This window comes from Conger conger, chromosome 2 (assembly GCF_963514075.1).
Source record: "Conger conger chromosome 2, fConCon1.1, whole genome shotgun sequence".
Taxonomy (NCBI): domain Eukaryota; kingdom Metazoa; phylum Chordata; class Actinopteri; order Anguilliformes; family Congridae; genus Conger; species Conger conger.
Genome location: NC_083761.1, coordinates 12966837 through 12989528, shown reverse-complemented (window position 1 = coordinate 12989528; position 22692 = coordinate 12966837). Strand labels below are relative to the sequence as shown.

General features: G+C 41.0%; 1 protein-coding gene across 1 annotated transcript; it reads right to left on the bottom strand.

Annotated features, from left to right (window-relative positions):
• Nucleotides 1–1182: 1182 nt before the first annotated feature.
• On the bottom strand, nucleotides 1183–21360 carry LOC133122353 (choline O-acetyltransferase-like). The gene is made up of 15 exons (XM_061232301.1): nucleotides 21200–21360; nucleotides 17560–17682; nucleotides 13638–13829; nucleotides 11506–11624; nucleotides 9579–9632; nucleotides 8461–8641; nucleotides 6783–6960; nucleotides 6329–6498; nucleotides 5223–5323; nucleotides 4817–4945; nucleotides 4236–4358; nucleotides 3613–3754; nucleotides 3297–3359; nucleotides 2948–3085; nucleotides 1183–2740 (listed from the first exon to the last, which is right to left on the bottom strand). Exons 2-15 carry the CDS (start codon nucleotides 17605–17607, stop codon nucleotides 2414–2416), a joined length of 1965 nt encoding a protein of 654 aa, XP_061088285.1. The 5' UTR covers nucleotides 17608–17682; nucleotides 21200–21360; the 3' UTR covers nucleotides 1183–2413.
• Between the last annotated feature and the right edge of the window lie 1332 nt (nucleotides 21361–22692).

Here is a 22692-nt window from a genome sequence, read left to right as displayed (position 1 = left end):
TAGTCTCTATTTATCACATGAAAGGCTTGCATATTTTTAACAAATTAAAGCAATTGAATAGATGACCCCACATTAAATGACTGAGTATTAAGTTTCTTCATGCATTTTTTTCTTCAACATTTCAGAACATAAACAGACAGAGTTCATATAATTTAAGGCATGACTTTTGTCATAATTCACACAGCTTTAAATATTATCCATAATGAGAGATGAATGATATGTTTACCAAAGTAACAGAAAAACTTTGACATTATACCAACCTATTTAAAGTGCACTAACCATACATTAAATAACTTAATAGTGCATTTTTGTCTGTTTTTTTGTCTGTACTTAGAGACTTGATTCCAGTGTCAAGAACATCAAAGGTCTAACACAACATTGTACCTATGACATGATTTTGTATGTTTACTGGTTCTAATCACTGATTTTCTTGATTCAATTAATACACATCATGATGAACATATTTGCTTATATTTCTAACACAAGCCTGTCTACATAGATGCACTTCTGTGTAGTGCTACATTTCATATTTAAGTATTTCTACTCTTACTGTGACATTTTGACAAAGACAACATGCAGAACATGCCTTTGACTGCTAGACTAAATGCAGGTTTAGAGGTATGCAAAAAACACGGTGTTTACTATTTTGCCATTTGCAAATCCATGTTCAGTTTCATATACTGTATAATGTTATTCCTGCTTTGTATATTTTATTGCATAAATCACTTTGAAGATCGATTTCCTCGCTATGTCTTAGCAGGTAGTGGTTCACACATCACAGAACACACAATGAGTCAATGGACATAATACACCTGACTTTTACTGAATAAATGTTATACTGAATGTTTTTTACATTACATTTCCCTTTTCATAGTATTGCTACGGTAAAATTTCTAGAGACATACAACATTTTTCATGAACACAAACTAAACTTAAAGTAAACTTTCACATAAACTTTCTAATAGCAAAATAACTATACATGTTATGTAATGGACAATGCTGTTCATGAGTTACTATTAATTTATAGTATATATGATCATCATTGCAAATAATACTTACTGTTTTCCCAAAGAATTTGATATGTGTCAGCAACACATATTTTCACATTCATTTTTGTTAATCGACCCACTGGTACCATATTTACAACGCTAAATAAAATCAAATTTCATATTTCATAAATCAAATTTTTTATTGTTAACTGAGCAATTCACGTTTTTTCTCTTTGGTAACTAAATCTATTTAACCTTGCCTGATTCATTTATTAATTTATTCAAAATAATTCATATATTTGTAAACAATGTTTGAAGCTGTGAATTTATGATTAATGTTAACACAAAAAGGTTCAGACCATAATTTGGCCATGTCAATTGTATTGCACTTTGAACAAATTAACCATTTTGAAAAATATATCTATGCAACAGTTTTGATGTATTTGCATGAATCTTGCACAGACAATGTTAAAAAAAAATCAACATTTCATAGAAAATATAAATAAGGAAAAAGCCTGTTGTTATTGTGTTTCCAAAAGAAAATGTAACTTAGAAAACCTATTTCTTGTCGGCTGATTTTTGTTACACTACATTAGTGTCACTTATTTACTTTGAAGATTAACTGCATCCCGGGTAACCTACATAAGATATTTTTAATATTATCAGTGCTTAGATCTGTGTATTTGGCCAGGTGAATACCTTGCTTATTACACATACTGTAGGGATACAGTGGGTCCAGGTTCATAACCCTGTTGCTTGCTTTGTTAACATGATAGCACTGTTTTCCTCTACTTGGATGCTTAGATATGTCCTACCCTGATTTCCAAATGGCACTTATGCACTGTGTCCATTACCAAACCAAAGAATGCCAGTGACAAAACAAGAGGCTTATGTTGTATGCTTAAACAGAGGTGCAGTTTTAAATTTGACCTCAGCTTCTTTCATTTTTTAATAGAGGCATAGTTTGAATTTTCTGATATAAAATTACGGTACACAAAAACAAATTAACATTCTTTCTGAAAGCATTTCATCAGCCATTGCTATGCAGTCTGTAGTATATTCTGTATAGGTTCAAGATGCCAGCCTGCCAATGTACCACAATCCTCAACTGGACAGAAATGTACATTATAAATATAACCTAACACCAGTAATTTCAAGCAATTGTGCGTGTAGCTTAATAAATAAATATTTATCTATTTCTATATTTCATCTCAGTTTCAATAGTTTAATCTTACTATATTTGCATCCATGATTGAAAAATATTTAGCATTTAGCAATTCAATTAAATAATGAATCTTTGTGAATCAACAAAAAAAAGCACACACATATACACAGAGTCCCCCCTGCCACAGCTCAGTGCTCAGAGAGGGGTCAGTGCTCAGAGAGGGGTCAGGAGAGCTCACTGTTTCAGGCACTCCTCTTGGTTATGGCTTGTTTCCATTCTTCAATGGCTTGGCTGCCCCTTCTTTCTGGCTGCCAGGCTTGGCTGCCCCTTCTTTCTGGCTGCCAGGCTTGGCTGCCCCTTCTTTCTGGCTGCCAGGCTTGGCTGCGGAGCACCTATTGCACAGATCCCTCATCTCCACCAGGCACTGGTCCAGCGCCTCGGCGAACACGGCCGAGCAGGTCTCCGTGCTCTCCCGGAAACTGGACACGCAGAACACCACGTGGTCCGGCTGGGGGTTGTAACAGGCTCCGTAACCGTTGGGAACCACGGGCCCGTAGCAGCAGAACATCTCCACGGTGGTGGGTACCTGTGTGGAGATTAAGGCACACCCATCTAGATTTCCCTACTGATATCTAGATTTTGGATATCTAGATTTCTCAATCTAGAAAATCTGCATTGGATATATGGTTGTTTAGAATGTAGAATTTTGGTGGTAAACGCAATAGCTGTTCTTGTCTTATCATTATTAATAATGATGTTTTTTATTGTTTTTACAATCTATGGGTTTTCGTACCTGGCTGGTGGACAGAATGAACTGGTTGCTGATGGCGTACGCTTCGTCAGTGAAGATCTCGGGTTTCTCCATTTTCAGTTCCTGCGCCATCTCTCGCAGTCCCAGTAAATGATTGTCTATTGCCATTCCTGTGATTGCCTGAGATTATAATAGACATATTATTTTAAGTTCAATCCTGATGAAATAATTTAACTTTTTAAGAGCTGTTATATTGAGTTATACGTACGTTTAAATGTTACTTAAATATCGACTCGTGTCATCGTAATGAATATAGCTGAACTGGAATAATCAACAACTCAATGAAGAATTACGTATGTACTATATAGAATATTGCTTCAGCAATACTTACAAGAACAGTGTAATTGGTCTGGGCATTTATAGCATCCCACAGTCTTTTCATCTTCTCAGAATCCTAGAAAGGCAAAAGTAGCATGTGTGATATAAAATGTTTATTTTGCACATTACATGTGATTTAGCACAGTAAGGATTATAGTAACTCATAAGAGGGCATATGAAATCCTTGTATTTAGAGTATATGTGCCCTGAGCAGTCTGGCCCGGGGAGGTTATGGCTCTGTGCTCTATTCCCCAGACTCCAAACCGCTGGGTGGATAGCATTAGGGGGAGATGCGCGGTAATTGGGAGTAAGTAAGAAAAATGGCACACGGGTACAGAAGACTTCTCATCTGTCATCGATTTCACAAAGGCCAGGGCCTCTGGCGTGGCCGAGCGGATGTTGTCCACCCGCCCTTCCCGGAATCGGCGGATGGAAGCGCTCTCGTACGTCGAGACCGGTCGTCCGTTACATCTGAGGAGACAAACAGGAGAGACACGCAGTTTCCTCCTGCTGGTAACACCGATGTGGGTTTATATGTCGTTATTCATTGGTATCTAGACATGTGGCATCTCTAATGGCCAAATATAAATACTGTCATAACACAGTTAGGGATGCACGGTACAATTCCTTGGAGGCCTTTTGACATTTTTCAGCAATTGATTGCACAGATAGGAAGGAATTGTATTGAGTTTTTTAAGAGTGACATGAGATATATTTGACTTACTGTACACAAGGTTAAACACCGTCTCTATTTCAGATACGATCATCACTTCTATTAAATATTTTTGATTTTGCAATAGTGATAGAAAATTTGACTAGCTTCAGCTGAATTATATAATTAAGTTAAGACATGTTTTGTGTAAACTCTCTTATTCCTACTTTCCTTGCTGACCCATTAGTATCAACAAGCAATAAGAGTTCAGTTCAGAAAAGCCAGTCGCCAAATTCTTACCTGTAAAAGGCAAACTGAAGGGCCACTTGTATGTATGCATCTGGACTCATTTTCTGTTTTTTGATGAACTCCTTTCCATAAATTTTGAACTTGTAGGCATCCATGTCCAGATTTCTTACCAGCCTGAATGATTGAAAACAACACATTGAAAAGAGAGCCAATTTGTTTTCTTTATGTTATATTTTCAAAGAATCTGTGGATTAACAATTGGGTGATCAAATTTAAGAGTATATGTGCTTCATATTCTCTTAAGACAAATTAGGCAACAGGCCCCATGGCAGCAGTGAGTCTTATTAAGCTTTAAAAAAAGAAAAATGGACGTGATTCAATATCATGCGACCCTACTGTAGATTTTTTTGTAATGAGATAGTGGCTAATTCTCAATACCTAAACAAGGTGTGTTCGGTTATTCTTATTCAATGTCTAAAGAGAATAAGCTTATTGTAGAATCTGTTAGCGGTGACAAAAAACGTGGCTGTTTTGAAGACAGCTGCGACAGAACGCTTGGCAGTGTTTTAAATTCTTGAATCGATCTGTCGTGCGGTTAATAAGGCGCCGGTGGAAGGTCGCGTTGCCCTCGCCTTCCCAGCCTGTCTGCCGACGCTGCCAGGAACCCCTGGACCTCGGGGGAACACTTCCAGTGCAGTCTCCGGGGGGCAGGAAGCTCGCTGACGCTGGCCGCCCTCACCAGCTTGGACGGACTTCCTGTCCTGTAGAGAACATGGTCACAGGTTCTGTGCCGCCTTCTGCTGCTAGCGCGATCCCCAGCTCCTTCTCTCTACAGCGCGGTCGGGGGCAGGAGGTAGCCCTAATGATCTGTGCGCTTTGATATTTTTACAAATCAATAACACGCAGCGTTCCACATTCGGTTTCCCAGCGCTAATAATTTGTTCCCGGCTCATCTGTCATTGTATGGGTTCACTGATCTGTCATCTGGAAAAGACAGTATCAGGGAAAGGAAGGTGTGTGCACCGTAGTTGTGCTTACATGTATTTAAGAAGGTACTCGGAGCACTGGACAAGAACGATTCCTTCAAAGGGGGAGTGTTCACACACCACGCCACAGATACCATCTGCCCCTATAACAAACTGAGAAAAATTTCACTGTCAATTAGATGGACAAAGACAGGTTTAATTTTGGCTACTGCCAAATATATACAGTAAATATACATAAATACGCAAAATATATAAAATCATATATTTCTCCATTTTAAAGACAAAATGCATTGCATATACACTCAGTGACCACTTTATTTGGTATTAGACTTTTTTTTTTTAACTTATTGGTCTTCTGCTGCTGTAGCCCATCCACTACAAGGTTTAACACGTTGTGTGTTCAGAGATGCTCTTCTGCATACCACTGTTGTAATGTGTGGTTACAACTAAACCTCTCGACCATGTTTGCATGCTTGTCCGCATTCAGTTGCTGCCACCTGATTGGCTGATTAGATAGATTTCACACACTGGTGTACAGGTCTACCTAATAAAGTGGTCACTGAGTGTAGACTGAATGGCACACATAGCTGCAAACATAGGTATGGCAGTGACTCTATGTTTGAGTTCAGGTGGGTTTGTCGTACCAACCATTAGCCCCGTGTTTGTTACCTGCACGGGTTTGTAGTACCAGCGATTAGCCCCGTGTTTGTTACCTGCATGGGTTTGTCATTAACAGCAGTTGGCCCTGTGTTTGTTACCTGCACAGGTTTGTAGTACCAGTGATTAGCCCCGTGTTTGTTACCTGCATGAGTTTGTCATTAACAGCAGTTGGCCCCATGTTTGTTACCTGCACAGGTTTGTAGTACCAGCGATTAGCCCCGTGTTTGTTAGGTGCATGGGTTTGTCATTAACAGCAGTTGGCCCTGTGTTTGTTACCTGCACAGGTTTGTAGTACCAGCGATTAGCCCCGTGTCTGTTACCTGCATGGGTTTGTCATTAACAGCAGTTGGCCCCGTGTTTGTTACCTGCACAGGTTTGTAGTACCAGCGATTAGCCCCGTGTTTGTTAGGTGCATGGGTTTGTCATTAACAGCAGTTGGCCCTGTGTTTGTTACCTGCACAGGTTTGTAGTACCAGTGATTAGCCCCGTGTTTGTTACCTGCATGGGTTTGTCGTACCAGCGGTTGGCCCCGTTCTTGTTGTGGCCGCCACCATGGAGCATCTGCAGGGCTCGGTTAGTGTCGGTGGGCTCCACTCCACTGGGGTCGTCCAGACACACCAGACACAGACACCTCTCGATCGCATCCAGAGAGTCCCTGTTTGTGGAATCTGAGGGGACGCAGAGACAAAAGAAGACCTTTGCATGTGCGACTGGTCTGAAAAACACAGCCCGTCCAGGCGAATGTCACATTTGCAATTTCTATGCACCTTTAATAAAGCGAGGAGGCAAAGGCTGCTCAACGTCGACGACCATGAGCACCAGAAAAAAACCCCAAGGAGAATGTCCTTATGTTTTAGTGTTTGTATAATAGGGTTAAGGGCCCATTTGAATGGTAATGATGTGCGTAGCGTACCGGAGTGTGGAGCTGGCCTTGAGTGTTAAAATGTCGAACCTTTCACCAGCGCGGCCCGGGCCGCGGCCCATTGCGTCCGGCCGTCTGACGTCAGCAGCCCAATGGGAGGCAGCCGCTCCTCCGCGTTCGCCGCCATTTTGATGATTTTCTCCAGCTGGGTGAGGAGGTCCCTCTCGTTAAGCCGGCGGAAGTTTATCACCACGTCCAAAACGAAGAACTGGAGCGGGAGGAGAACCATGAGAGAAAATATGAGCATTTCCCTGGAATTCATTTTGTTTTAGTGCACCAGCATCAAAGTACTGCTGGGGACACAATAATTTGTTTAGCGGATGCTTTTATCCAAAGCGACTTACAGTTGATTAGACAAAACAGGGGACAATCCCCCTGGAGCAATGGGGGGGGGGTTAAGGGCCTTGCTCAAGAGACCAACAGATTTTATCAGGGCTATACCAGGACTTGAGCCACCAACCTTCTGGGTCCCAGTAATTTACCTTAGCCACTAGACAAGAACAGTGTCATGTCATGATAAAAACATTGTCATGATTACTCATTGCATTTTGACCACATCATTTTAATTATGAAATACAGTAATTTGGTGGTAAAATGTACCTCATAACTTATGATAATGTGCTTGGTGCAATGCTATACTTTACATAGGCCATTAGTGTAACCTCAGAGGCCAGTCGATGGGAATAGTTTCTCTTGGTTATTTAAATGTAATTGATTGGAAGAGCTCCCGCTCGGAGGTCAGTTGTGCAGTTAACCGCGGTGGTCGGGTAATAAAAGTGCATTTAATGAGCGAGGGGCAAGAGGCAAAAGCGGCGTCGTCAAAATGATGCCATCGCGCCAATAAATTGTTCTCGTGGGTTTTTGCTGGAGCTTCCAGACAAACTGGCAGATTCAATCTGCAGTAATTTAGTTACACGTCTGCCTCTCCCCAGGGCTGGCCCCACATGGCACAAATTGATCGCCCTTGGAAGGATTTTCCAGGTAAGACCTCCACATTTTGCCAGTCCCTAATGTGGTGTAATGGAAAATGAGCTCGTAGCCTAACACGTGATGTAGACTGAGACCAGAAGCAGAGCAGAAGAGAGCAGAAGAACGCTTTCTGTAACTTACCTCCTCGATACACAGACCTCAGATACTTGCTAAGCTATCCAAAACCAAAAATGTTTCTCTGCACTGGTTGCCAATCATGAATGTTCGGCATGGTGCACCAACACTGCTAGTACAGATACAGTTACACTCTGACTGTGTGGATGGGGCTGAATAAGGGGACAGCTGGTGTTGCCAGCATCCATACCATCATGCACCCTACTCCTGCCAGATGGCTGAAGCTAAGTGGGTGTGGGCTTAGTTAGGACTTGAATTACCCCAAATGCCTTCTTTTGGATGTGATGTTAAACCGAGGTCCTGGCTCAATATGGTCCTTATATATCCCTTGACACTCTTCACAATGAGTAAGTTGTTCCCCAGTGTCCCAACCTGGCTGTCAACCTGCTGCCTAATCATCCCCTTATTCAATTGGCAAAGTCACTGGTCTCTCCTTCTTCACCTCAGCTGGTGAGCGGTGATCATTCTGGCACAAAATGGCAGCCTTGTATCAGCCTGGTGGGTGCTGCACATTGGTGGTGGTTGAGGCGAGTTTCCCCCTCATCGCTATAAAGTGAGTCCCTACAGTATATCGACGCAGTGAGGGTGCGCTGCGTTTGCCCACCTGGTTCTTGCAGGCCACGATGATGTGTTCTGGCTCCGGCATCACGCAGCTCTGCTGGGCCACCAGGGTGTCCCTCTGAGGGCCAGGCAGGCGGTAGGAGGAGAAGAGCCGGTAGTACTGCTCCATGCACAGAGGAGTCCCAGCCAGCTGGCCCCGAGCGTACTCTACAGGCAGGGCACGTCTGCCGCACACACACACACACACACACACAGACATACACACGGACATACACACACACACTCACACACACACACAGACATACACACGGACACATACACGGACATACACGGACATACACACACACACGGACATACACACACACACACACATGCACACACACACACACACACACACACACACAGACAGACACACAGACACACGGACATACACAAAGCACATACACACACACGGACATGTACATACACACACATGGACATACCCACATGCACACGGACACATACATACACACACACACACACACACACAGGAAGATGAACACACACAAGCAAATACATGCACACATATACACACACACGGGTATACACACACACACGGACACACACATGCATACAGATATACACACAGAGACATACACACACGCACATAAACACACACATACACACACGCAGGGATGCACATACACACACAGATATCTGCTCAGCAACAAACTTGCATCTGCCTTTGGAAGTCACATTAAAAATAACATGCAACAAGCAGCTTCCTACTCTTAGCAACTGGCGCTAAGCCCCAGCCCAGATTTCAGTCATTTTTATGTCATGCCCCTACTTTTGAAAGCCTGTAAAATATGTCTGTTCTATCTACCATTCTAGGTGAAATTTTAGGGCTGTGCACTAGCACCATTGCAGTTGCCTGTTTGACCAGCAGTGTCGCTAGTGAGCAAAGTGGCTGGATTGATGCCAGTTACACTCCCTGAGCATCACTGTGGCTAATTGTTTATTGCCCCATGGGACATCCTACCACAGTTGTCCTTGACACAGAATGGATTACATGTGAACACAGTATAGATTACATGTGGACTGTAGACGCCTGTACTCCACGCAACTGCATGACCTAATTGTAAGGCCACAGGGAAGATGAAGCTTCACGCAAAAGCCTACCCGTCAAGAAGAGCCTTGTACTCCAGAACTCCGGAAATTAGATGAGCTGCAAATCTGAGAAAAACAAAAAAAACGAATCGCACATTTATTTATTAATGTGTACGTATAGATAATGTACACTGAAAAACTTTAATACACAATGGGTCTGTTTTGCAGACACAAATTAAGCCTAGTCTTAGATGAAATTCAATTTTGAATGGAGATTGTTCATAAAAAACTCCAGGACTAAGTTTGAACTGTGTCTACGAAACCAGCCCAATAAGCATTTGGTTGATATTACTGATAATTCTCCTCCATTTGAAAAAAGATTCCGTAAATCAGTTTAGCCATTTTAGAAATAACAGGCCTGCATCCGTTCCTACCACAGTTACTGTAACTCACAGCCTAATTGTCCACCATAATCATAAGCACTGATTAAAATAACACATGCTTGTAGAATACAGAGGCCAACTGAAATATGACTACTGCCATTAGCTAATATTTAGTTAATCCTTCACAAACAAGCTTTCAGCTGCCACATAATGCTGCCAAAACAGAAATCAGAATATACTCAGGGGATGCAGCTCAACTGGGAATAAACATCCGGTAAACACTATGCATGAAGATCCCAGCACATGCAAATGGCTCTTGCAGTAATTGTTAGTGTTGGAAAAGGTAATGATATAATGAGAAAATGCACTTAGCTTGACCTGGCTTAGTTCTGGCTGCATTAACCTAAATGTCATTGGAATGCATGGTCTGATGGTCTGCTGGGTGTAGTGTTATCAATACAGCACCCGTAGTTGATATACATAAATATGGTTCCCTTGGGAGCAGTACTGCAGCTATGTGCCTACGTTTGACCTTCAGTGAGCTCCCTTCCAAAAACATGACACAAATCACGTATAATTCGACATTTACTTTCCAACTGAGAACTAGAATGTTCATTTATAAAGACAAAAAATGGGACTTTAAATAGCAAGTGTTACCTTTAAAGTAAAATTATTTGTATAGTTCATGCGCTGGGTGTTCACATATGGTTTTTGAACACATGGAGGGTTAGGATTCTACGCAACACTTCCTCTGTACGCTCTGTCAGTCATCAAACTGCCTGCCTGTGTGACACATAGGAGCCCCCCCCCCCCTCCTTGAGCCTCTCTGTCTATCAGAGTTGAAAGGGTAATTAGGTTTGGGGGAGGGGGAGGAGGAGGGGGGGTCGCAGAGATACACATCAGCTTGAAGTGAGACTGTGAAGAAGAGTGTTTCTGGTTACAGAAAACACAGACACGTCAGCCCTGGTGCCTTATCGGATTCATCTGCCTTCTCCTTACACAGCCAGATCAATGTGCAGGGGAGTGGGAGGGCAGTGCCTCTCAGCTGGCATTAGCCAAGCTATGCGTCTCCGACGGGCGCTGGGCTCTGCGAATCTTAATCTAATAGCAGTGTCTGCCAATACATTAAACATTGCTCTCGGTGCGCTGGAAGTGTTCGCTTTGTGTTCTGTAAAGTGACAAAAGCTAATGGAGAATTACATTGTTTATGGTCTAGTAGGAATACAAAGTATATTAGGGCACAGAGCTTTTAATAATGTTGGAGATTTACAGCAGAGCGGTGTGACGGCTAAACCCACAGGGTTTCCATGTCGACTACATCTCAGTTACTGTGCTTAAGAATAGAATAGAACTGAATGGAATACTTATTTTGCAAGCATTAGACAACAGTGACATGTTCCTCCAACTCATTGACTCAGTGATGAGCATGTCACTTAAATTATTAGAATCATATTGAATATTATCTAAATAATAAACCTTGTACAATGACCAGTCTGTTAGAGACACACATCTGCTAGATCGCTGGAGCTAGGCGTGAGTAATATAATATAGCACAAAAGACAGAAGTCCATCTGGTTGTGCGCTGCGGTTCTGAAAGAGTTTCCGAGCGTACGCACCTGAGAATATCACCGCAATCCCGGAAGTTCTGTTTCGGGAACACCATGACAGGGCTGGAGTTGACAGGAAGTGCTAGCCTGTTGTTCAGGTACATGTCTTCCAACCAGTAGTCATACACCTTGAGTTGGATATGAAAAATAATACACATAGACCATGTTGTCACAATGTTTTACAGCCCCGGTTCAGCACACACTGCTGCGGGATGCTCTGTTTCAGCGCCGGCGTCAGCTCCATCACGTTAAGAGCTGTGACCGCGGGTCATTAGGATGGAGGATGGAAAAGTCACTCATTTCAGATGTGGCCTTGTGGGCAGCAGAGTGGGGAAGGCTGTCAGTACAGGGGCAGCAAACACTGAGGATGGAGAGAGAGAGAGGGGAGAGAAGGAGAGAAAAACAGAGGGAGAAAGAGATGGAGAGAGCAACAGAGAAAGAGAGGGAGAGAGAGATGGAGAAAGCAATAGAGAGGGAGAGAGAGAGGGAGGAAGTGGCTCTTCGGAGTGGGAGTTTGATAGATCAGGCCGCACTAGATTAATCCTCAGCCGACTGATCACATTTTCCCGCTGATGGATTGAGCTCGCTGAAAGCAAATGAAACACATGATGGATGTTCTGCTCGGACGTGGGCTCTCCTCTCCTCCGTTCCCCTTTTATAAATGCTTTACATGCATTGTGTCATCCAAGGATATCTGCGCCCTCAATCAATGAGTGCCTCCGCAGAGCGCTCGGTAAAGCATGGCCCTGTAATAAGCAACAGGGCTAATTGATCCCGCAGATCAGGTGATGGATGGATCGCATCGGTGGAGGTAATTCATTAATGAATTGTAAACATGCTACTTAATGTTAATTTGCCGCACGCAGCGAGCAGCGCTCGCTATTCCTGATGGCAAAGTGAGCCTTCTTTATTAGAATAGATAACAGCTCGCATACAAATGCTCAATTTGTGCAGACTCAAGTGCCATCCATCCACCAGAAGCACATGCGAATTGGGACTTCATTTATTCCCGCCCCAAAGGCTTCACCTTTTGAGTAAATTCTGTGAAAATGCGATATGTTCTTCTTCATATACAGTGACATGTGTGTAGATATACATGTCGAAGAAGCAAGGAAATGCTCTCACTGCATAAAAACTCATATTTCCATATTTTTCCTTTCCAAATTTTCAGCATGCAGTTACGGCAGCTCTTTTCTAATGCATAAGCACTCGATGAATTGGCTTCTTATTTTCCCCGTAGCGAGCCAGATTTTAATTGCCATATGAACCTTCAAAGCATGCATTCATTTCTAAGTGGCAGTCTTGAAACTTTTAAGATGTATCTTTCACTGAAATTATGATATTTTTAAAGATGTTAGCTGACGACTCGACAGCATCCTGGCTGACCGTAGAATGCATCCTAAATTATAACATAATGTATTCATAATGTTAAAGCACATATCATTTTACTGCCGTTCATAAGGAGAACAGGTGTGTGCATTTTGGATAGCCAGAATACATTTTATGAAACCATAATTTCATAATTTCCCTGTGTTTTAATTAAAAGCATGAAAAATCGTTCCCTTACAAGTCAGAAGATTTATCATATAATCAAAATATATAAATAATTTCATATTTGCTGGATGAATGAATAAATGATTATACACCCTGTTGTTCCTGTATAAATCAGACTATTTTAATAATAATAATAATAATAGAGAAGAGCACTGTGACTCATTGACAGACTGGAGCAGAGGGCTCTGATTCTCTGTCTGGTGTCTGGGTCACTGCAGCACAATAAGATCCGCACAACCGTTGGGCCCTTGAGCAAGGCCCTTAACCCTGCATTGCTCCAGGGGAGGATTGTCTCCTGCTTAGTCTAATGAACTGTACATCCCTCTGGATAAGAGCATCTGCCAAATGCCATTGATGTGTTGTAATGCAGCGTTTTGGGCCTGCTGCAGAACCCTGGACAGCACCACCCCCACTCAGATGCATAGGGACTGATGTAGCAAGTTGCTAATCATGGCAGCTGCGATCAGTAAGCATGTCTGCCGTATAAGTTGTCATACTGTGGTACAAAAATGTGAGCATTGCTGAGCATAACTGCAAACCAGGTTGAACAGTTGGTTTGGTGAGGATCGTTTGGTAATGTAGTTTACCCAGTTGTCGGTTTTGTCTCTCCTCTCCTGTAGTTTTTTCTGGAGGAGTTCTCCAGTGCCTCCGGGGGCCCCAAACTTCTCCACAATGGCCTTGGTCTTCCTGAACTGCTCCTTGCTCACCAGGTGTTCCACACATTTCAGGTAGGTGTCCAGGGTCTGCCGCAATGGGGGGACGGGAAGCTTGGGCAAGACCTAGCCAAAGAGAAGGAGCAAGTGCAGCAAGAGTGTGCTCAAATTCACACTCAAATTCACACGCAAATTTACACTCAAATTCACAACGCTCAAATTTACACTCAAATTTACACGTAAATTTACACGTAAATTCACACATAAATTCACACGTAAATTCACACTCAAATTCACAATCAAATTTACACAAAAAACAGGGGGTGACATTGGCTCAGGAGGTAGGAGCAGTCGGAAGGTGTCGAAGTGTCCTTGAGCGGGTCACCTAAACCCCACTTGCTCCTGACGCGCTGGTTGGTGCCTTGCATGATGTGTGAATGTGTACGAGAAACATCATTTGTACAGCACTTTGGATAAAGGCACTATATAAGTGCAAGGATTTACCATTCACTGAAATTTACAATCAAATTCACACAAAAACAGAACAAAGATAAAGTACATCTCACTCTCCAAAGTTTTCTATTGTCATGGTCCCATGCCATATGTTTTATTAATCTATGAATCCATTCACTTATTTTGAACAGGCTTTAGTATTATCATTATTATTATGTTTGCATTCTTCAAGCAATGCTTAATTATTGATGGAAGTTGCTTGAAGACACATAAAGAATGGATACCAAAGCCTCTTGGGGGATATATGACTTTCATTGCTTTAAAATATGCTAGTTTTACAGAATAAAATGCAAATTAAGATTGTGCCAAATAAACATCTTTGCAGAGACTTCTTTGAATAACACTTATTGGCTGAATTGGGAATGATTTCCTTTCAACAGTAATGTCAAATGAATATAAATTCACTTTGGAAGTACCACCATACAGCACACTGTATGCCAGATTTTTAAATAACAACACTTTTTTGTTTTGCACGCTTCTGTCTATGGATCTGCTTATCATCCATCCATACGTTGGTGTTTAGTTAAATATTAGAACTTAAGTGTAATTAAGTGTGAATTTAGGTTTCAATATACCTAAGCTTAAGCAAATTTGTACCTCAGAAAATACAGGAAATGACAAATGACAGATAACAGCTGGAAAATCTCAAATTTTTTGTTGTTGCGGCACTATCAATAGCAACTCCCTGCCCCCAACCCAATACCACCACCACCACCCCCCCCACCCCCACTCCCAGTCTAAACTGAGCAATATCCACTGGGACCTAGTATTCCTGAAGTATTTCCTTTTCTTTTTGAAATGGAAAACTGCCTGTAGCTCATAAGCCAGCTTCATAGCATCCTTGTGTTTTCCATAGTAACAGCTGTGAAAATGGCATTCTGTAACGGTAATTACCACTCAGCAGTAAGAATGACACTCCTTCAGAGATTACCCTTTTAAATCATAATTACCAGGGCAATTATGAGTAGATTACGATTGAAGTGATAATTGTGATTATTGTCATTATTATGCTTTTTGTTTGAATTCTTACATGTATTTGTATTCCTATTACTCACAGTTGACTTGCAGTTTATTTTGCACACCATGGATAGGGCTATTTACGACAAGCGATAAGGAATTTAAGATCTGTCCTGACTGTTGTTTCATTAATTTAAATATTTGAAAGTGCATTTACAGTAGACTTTTAATTTAGCCATTTAGAGATTTCCATTGAGAGGTTTTTTTTTAAATCTTCCACTGAAACCAGAGTCTATGTTGGAACTCACACTTAAGCAGGGGGTTTGTACCGCCCACATATAGGAATAATGATTGTGTTCTCTTATTTAATAAAAAATGGTGACATTCAAAAAAGTCACATCCAGCTGTGCCTGTATCTCTCTCAATCCCCCCTCTCTCTCAATCCTCTCTCGCTCTCTCTCTCTCCCTCTCTCTCTCTCTCTATAGAAAGTATTGACACTGATGTGCCAAATGTATTCCCTGATGCTGAATAAAGTTCTTCTGGTAGAAAAATGAGTTGCTACTGCCATCACACATCTTTTGACCAAGCTTATGATTTCTAATTCTGTTTACTTATAGGCATCGCTGACAAAGAACTACCTCAATCTATTCATGAAAACTGCATAAAATCCATTTAAAAAAGTAATAACATTATGAAAGCGTGGGTGGCAGAAATTAGTAACCCATTAAAGAATAGATTTGCTGATTAGTCACTGCATACCATATAGTGAGCACAAGAATACAGTTTCATAATTGACACAGTTTGGTTATCTATGTGTTTTTGTTGTTTTCACATATCGCCTACAGTGGCTTCAGAATGCAGTCAGACCCCTTCACATGTTGCAATTTATTGTGTTGTAGATCTCATTCTCGTTTAATTCTCTTAGGTATTTAGACCCTTTGCTGTGACATTCCAAATTGGATCAGGTGCATCCTGTTTGCTTTAATTATCCTTGAGATCCTTGTCTAGGACTTGCTTGGAGTCTACCTGTGGCAAATTGAATTGGGTGTAGTTTAGAAAGGCACACACCTGTGTATATAAGGTGTATATTCACACTGCATGTCAGGACAGAAACCAAGCCATAAAGTCCAGGGACCTCTGTGGCGTAGATCAGGGCAAGGGTATGTAGCCATTTCTAAGCTTTGAGTGTTCCCAGGAGCACAGTGGCCTCAATAATTGAGAAATGGAAGGAGTTTGGAACCACCAGGACTCTTCCTAGAGTTGGCCATCTGGCCAAATTGAGTAACCGGGCAAGAAGGGAGGTGCCCAAGAACCCAACGGTCACTCTAGAGATAGGAGAAAAAGCTGGAAGCAGGGTTCAAGGCTTATCTGTTCATTTCATATATTATAACACATGATATTTCAGTCCAGGGTGTTTGGGAAAAGGCAATCTTAATCAATCATGTTCTGAAATTCTGTTCATTACTTTTAATATCAGTGAGGTATTTTGTGTAATGGAAAAACTGGTAGTTGACCAAATGTAGCGTAGGTCTTAATGGGAAATCAGGCTTGCACTTACTGCATACTGCTCACTTTCTTGATTGGGCACCTGATAGAACCAATCATCTAATGCAGCCCTGAGAACACATTCCGATAAATAAAAAGTCCTACAAGCTCTCAGCAGCACTCCATCAATCAGGCCTTTATAGCAGCATCATGCTATGGAAGCGCTCCTCAGTCGCAGGGCCAGGGAGACTGCTCAGAAGTATGTGAACCTGCTCCACAGTGCATGCAACCTCAGACTGGGGTGACAGTTCACCTTTCAGCAGGACAATGACCCAAAGCCAAGACAATGCTGGAGTGGCTTTGGGAGAAGTCTCTCACTGTCCTTGAGTGGCCCAGCCAAAGCCCAGACTTAATCCCCATAGAACACCTGTGGAGATACCTGAAGATGGCTTTTCACAGATGCTACCCATCTAATCTGACGGAGCTTGAGAGGATCTTCCAGGAAGAATTGAATAAACTGCCCAAATCCAGGTGTGCAAAGCTTGAAGAGACTTACCCAAGAAGACTCGGTTTTTATTTTGAATAAATTCAGACTTTTAAATAAACATGTTTTCTCTTTGTCAGTGTGGGTTATTGAGTGTAGATTAATGGGCAAGCATTTCAATTTTATCCTTTTAAAAGTAAATCTGCAACACAATAAAGTGTGCAAAAAGTGAAGGGGTCTTTCTGAAGCCACTGTATATATTTGTCTTTCATTTAAATTGACTTTAATAGTTGTCCAGTTAAATGTACACCGTCATATAGTATGAATAAGATAATCTATACAATCCACTCTATGATGGTTAGTCAATGAACTTCAAAACAACAATAGCGTTCAATGGAAAATAGAAACATATTTACAGAGTTGTCTTTGAGGCCTTTGGGTTGTTCTCGCTGTAGAACAGGCATCTTTGTCTCTGTGGTCTCTTCCGGTGCAGAAATGCGCAAACAGTCCGAGGTCCTGTTGAGTGTGCTCTGCCCTGTCTGTAAAATGAGTTTAATAAAACACATTTCAGAAGAAGACTGCATTGTTATGTAAGGAGCCGCTTCCAAAATGTTTTATTTCTTGTTATCTTGGTGTTATCTTATGTACACAAGAACTATATCCTGTCTCTTATGGGCACAAGTTATTAAATTGCCGTCACTCAAATCAATAAATCTGCCATTCATATGGCTCCTCCTGCCCATCTGTAATACTAATGTGTAGGTACTAATTCCAGGGCCCACCCGTAATCTATGAAACACTGCTGTACAGTATATTCAGTTAGCTCACTGCAACCCCGTCATATAGAATTATACAGTCATACAACAATTTACGGTGATGAACGCAAAACTTGACCGCAAGCAAAGTGTTGGTTATGTTACAAGAGTTCCAGAGGCCAGGCAAAAAAAGGTGATGGTGGCAGGCAGCATTGTGGTAAAATGACGCTAACTGTTCGCACATTATCGCAGCAAGGCAAATACGGAGTAACCTCTGTATGTTTTCATATCTCTGTACAAAAATGCAATGTATTTCCATATGGCAAAAATTGTTTGCTTGAAGACTCGTGTTTACACAGCAAAGGTGTATGTATGGGAAAACTGGTATGTAGGGGAATCGGGGAAACCTTTTTTCAAGGTATCTTAAATCTACCTAAGTGGATACATAATCCCCCTAAACATGAAAAAATAAGATACTGTTAAAATTCTGGGATTTAAATTCTGGTTGGAACGAAAACCAGCAGTCCCCTAGGACCAAGTAGCAGAACCCTGCCCTAGATCATAGAATATTGTTGTCTTGTTAAGGAATCACCTTATATTAGTAATAATTAGTCAAAATAATATTGCTGAATGCTCTAATTTGGCCGCACCAGAGCCTGTCAGTCTGTATTGATACAGCACACGGTCATCAAGCTCAAGTTGCCTCATTGGTTGGTTCAGTTGAAAATCACGCAGTCTGTTTCACTCAGCTCAGTGCAGCCCTGATGTCATGCTCTTCTGTTTGAACACAGCAATGCATGCTCAACTGGTTTAAATGGGTACTAAACGACATGGCAGTCACAATTTACAATGGGTTGGCATTTGGCAAATATGTAAATATGCTCATGAAAGTCATGGGCAAATTACAGAATGCTTCATGTCCTTATTGTGATTGGAAATCTAACACACTGTATACCTACAAAATTGAAAGTGGCTTAAGACTAACCTCAATTTTACACTGATTTGTCTATGTGTTGTGCTGAAACATGTCCAGTAGCCTTCGTCCAGGAAGTACCTGGGACAATATTGGCTCAGGCAGGCAGAGCAGTCAGAGGATTGCTGGTTCAATTCCCACCCCGGGTATGTCAAAGTGTCACTGGACGAGCTGGTCAGTGGCTTGCATGGCAGCCAATTGCTGTTGGTGTGTGAGTGTGTGTATGAATGGGTGAATAAAAAGCATCAATTGTACACCGGTTTGGATAAAGGCACTAAATATATTCCAACCATTTACCATTTACCATGTAAATGGCCTCTCTGTGACAGATGACCCCTCCTCTATATGGAGACCATTGATGAGGTCACTGGGGGGCAAATAAGGGGTGATATTGTTTTTGATCCATGCAATCATGATGTAAGGAATGAATATCATTCATCAAGACTCAAACATGCACTGCATGCAGACACCTAAAATATTCCTAAATTAGAAGAATTTTGCAAGGAAAAGAAAAAAAACATTTCTAAAAGCAAGAATAGAAAGACGTTTTCTTGTAAACCTTTTGCACAATACCGTATTCATTTTAGTTTATTTGTCATTATAGATCTGTAATAAATGCACCTCAGTTATATATCATGCATTAAAATTCATTCTATCATATACTTTGGCCAGGCCAAAACACATAATATGCATTAATTCGCATTTTTAAGTTAACACCCAGCCCCTCTGTTTGTATTCTGTAGGAGTGGTAACATGTGACTGGTTTGACGCTCGCCCATGGACTGCAAGTGCAGTTGTAGTATTTAGTAAAGGAGATACCTGGAGCATGCGCAGTAGTTTGGGGCTATATCTCTGAACTCGCTACAGGTAGAGAGCTGGCTGAGAGCTCATTTTAATCAGGGTAGCTACTCTTCTACAAGTCAAAGCTCTTTCTAAGGTGCAATTCTGCTTTAATAACTTGTGTCCACAAGATACAGATGCTGTCCCCACAAGATGCTGATCTTGCGCTGACATGGCACGAATCTTCCGGCACAAGATAATAAAAATGTGGGGCTTAGTAGTAACTTCATGGGCTTAGTAGCATCGAACCTGCTATCAATTGTCTTTCAAGCAAAAATAAGGACAGAGATTGCAATGGGGATCATTTTTACATAGTAAAATGTCAGGTGTTAATCCAACTCTAGCAACCAATTAGGACCATATGTATTCTGTAAGGGTTAAGCATTTTACTGAGTATTGAACGCTCTTTCCAAGCGTTCGTCTTGGATATCTAAATTTAAATATTTAGTCACCTATAATCTAGTCAGTAGATTGCCAATCGGTTACAAACGCAAATTTATTCACGAGTGGAAAAAAACACTTTATTTGTTGTGTTAGGCGTTTCGCCGCACAAAATCCGACTGGCGCAGTTTTTCATTTATTTGGACTTCAACGCCAAAGGAAGCTAAGAGAGAAAAAAATGGAAATAAAATCTTGTGATAGCGACTGGCAGAGATGCTTGTACCACGTAGCCTACCATTTTATACAAAGGAGATGGACACTATGTTGACTAAGAAACTCAACTAAGTGAGTATTGCAAGTGGGTTAGGCTATTACAGCAATATCTTTTGGGACTACTCAGTGCCGGTACTTAGAAATAGTTTAATCACTAATATGGGTGGGCGTGGTCCCAGATTAGATTCACAAAGGTTAAAGCACCAAATCTATTTATTATTATTAAGCAAAGCTATATGTACTCTTGCAATTCAATAATAATAATATTTCAAGATAAAATCTAAAGAGTAGTCTGTTGTTATGTCTGGTTTTTACAGTACTAACCCAATGGGACAAGTTAATTTGTTCACATAGCAGAAGAAAATCTAAAGAAATTGCGATACATTGCCTGGTGAATTTTTTTATTAAATAGTTGTTTTTAAGGTATTTGTTTGTTTACTTTCTGCTGTTCTCTGTACTCTGACTTTATATTAATAAACAAGAGAACCCCGCTTTAGCGCGTAGAGGTTACAGTCTGAGGCTTTTTCAATTTATTTGTCATTTAAATGTATCCCTAGGGATACGAGCACTTACTTGTTAGTCAGCACTACGTTTAAGTCCCTGATATTTTCTCATTAAAGTTTAAACATTCCGAGAAAAAAAACTCTCCCTGGCTCCTGTATACGGACTTAAGTCAGCATATGCTACTCTGTTCGACTAAATCACAAATAATCATAATACGCGTTTTCGTTCTATTTAAAGTAATAGTATTTTATCCACAATATAATTACCTCTACATATTTTTTAAACGGAGAGTTCTATATTATAGCCTAGTAGATTAACGGATTTGCTTACCTGTGGAGTAGATGTTCTGGAGACTCTTCAGTTGAACTAATCTGCATTGTCTCTTTCATCCATGCTTGTACGCCCTCGACAAAAGATTCCACATTCCAGCTGGGCTCGAATCTGACAGCTGTTCCAGTCTGGTCCCTTCTTCAGCATCCTCGCGTTAGCCCCATCGCTGGCGCGGGATTGTACAGCGAGCTCAGCAAAGATGCTTGTAGGTGTGATTCGTTACCTACCCCTGCAGGCAGGAAACTCCTCCCATCGAGATTCATTCGTGGAAGCCTTTATTTGACAGTTTGGGCTTCCAGCCCACCTCAGATTGAGAGTATGAAAATTGTCTGTGGAAGCTCTTGAAAATATAGACGGCCGAAAATGAGTTTGTGGAGTGTATTCCTGATGTGCTTTGGTACCCAGTGCACTGCCCGTGAAACTTACGGTGAAAAACAACAGCAACAAGTGTGATTGTGTGGAAGCAAATTGTTTGTGTAGGTTGTATTGGTTTATTCTGTAGTAAGAATAAAATAACAACACAGCCTATTAAACGTATCTAAATGTCGCCAACCATGTATAACACTCACAAAGAATGTATAGCACGAGTGAGGCAGTCGTGACGCCTTAAATAATTCGGATACCTTGTTGTCGCCCATGACATATGTTGTCTTTTGTTATAAATTGTAAATAAACCATTCGCTCATATGGCGGAGGCGATTGTTTAAGCATATTTAGAAATTATCTTATTTCTGAGGGTAATAGGTAATGAATTTATATGGGTTGTCTCAGTCGGGCTTTAATACGCTTAAATATTTTCTTTATACAAGTACGAAGTCATAATTTTTTATGGTCAACATGCCAGTTGTTATTCTTAATGTCTATATAATTTACGTCATTCAAACAATTGTATCATTACCATGTTGGGAAAATAATGACCTTGTTGAGCTGATTGAATGAAATTGAATAAGTTTAGTAGTTCATTATCGTCGTAATTGATAAGTGATAATTACCTCTGGATACTTTAAGCAATGAATGCACTTACCTATGGCAGGTTGTTCCTCCGGGATACAGTCACTGATTTTGTTAAATGTGTGGTGTGTGTGGTGTGTAGTGTGTGTGTGTGTGTGTGTGTGTGTGTGTGTGTGTAAATTATAGGGGGGAGGGAGGGGATGCTGTGCACCTGCGGAACTTGCATGAGTGTGTGCATATATTAAATGTAAACATAATGTGCTTGAATATGTTTTCCATATAAATGTTCAGTCAATTTCATTGGAATGTGACATTTTTAACCCGGAATATCCAAAGTTAGACTTCAAAAATAATGAATTAGTTTAATGCATTATATGAAGTGCGTTGATATGTTTATTATACAATCAAATGTTTTATTTTTAAAACGTGAAGATAAATGCAAGTAATTGTTATGCAAGTATATAATGTTCTTTTTTTGTCTCTGGTTTCTGTGTTTTGAAGTGGTGTACTGATTGTATGCCCCTTCATCATACGAAATAAGA

Excerpts from the sequence above, each read along its gene's own strand:
- LOC133122353 (XM_061232301.1), bottom strand. The coding sequence starts at position 17,607 with ATGCCTGTTCTACAGCGAGAACAACCCAAAGGCCTCAAAGACAACTCT. Across the intron at positions 4,946-5,222 it reads GAGTACCTTCTTAAATACAT|GACAGGAAGTCCGTCCAAGC; the intron begins GTAAGCACAACT and ends TGTTCTCTACAG. Across the intron at positions 3,755-4,235 it reads CTTCAGTTTGCCTTTTACAG|ATGTAACGGACGACCGGTCT; the intron begins GTAAGAATTTGG and ends TTGTCTCCTCAG.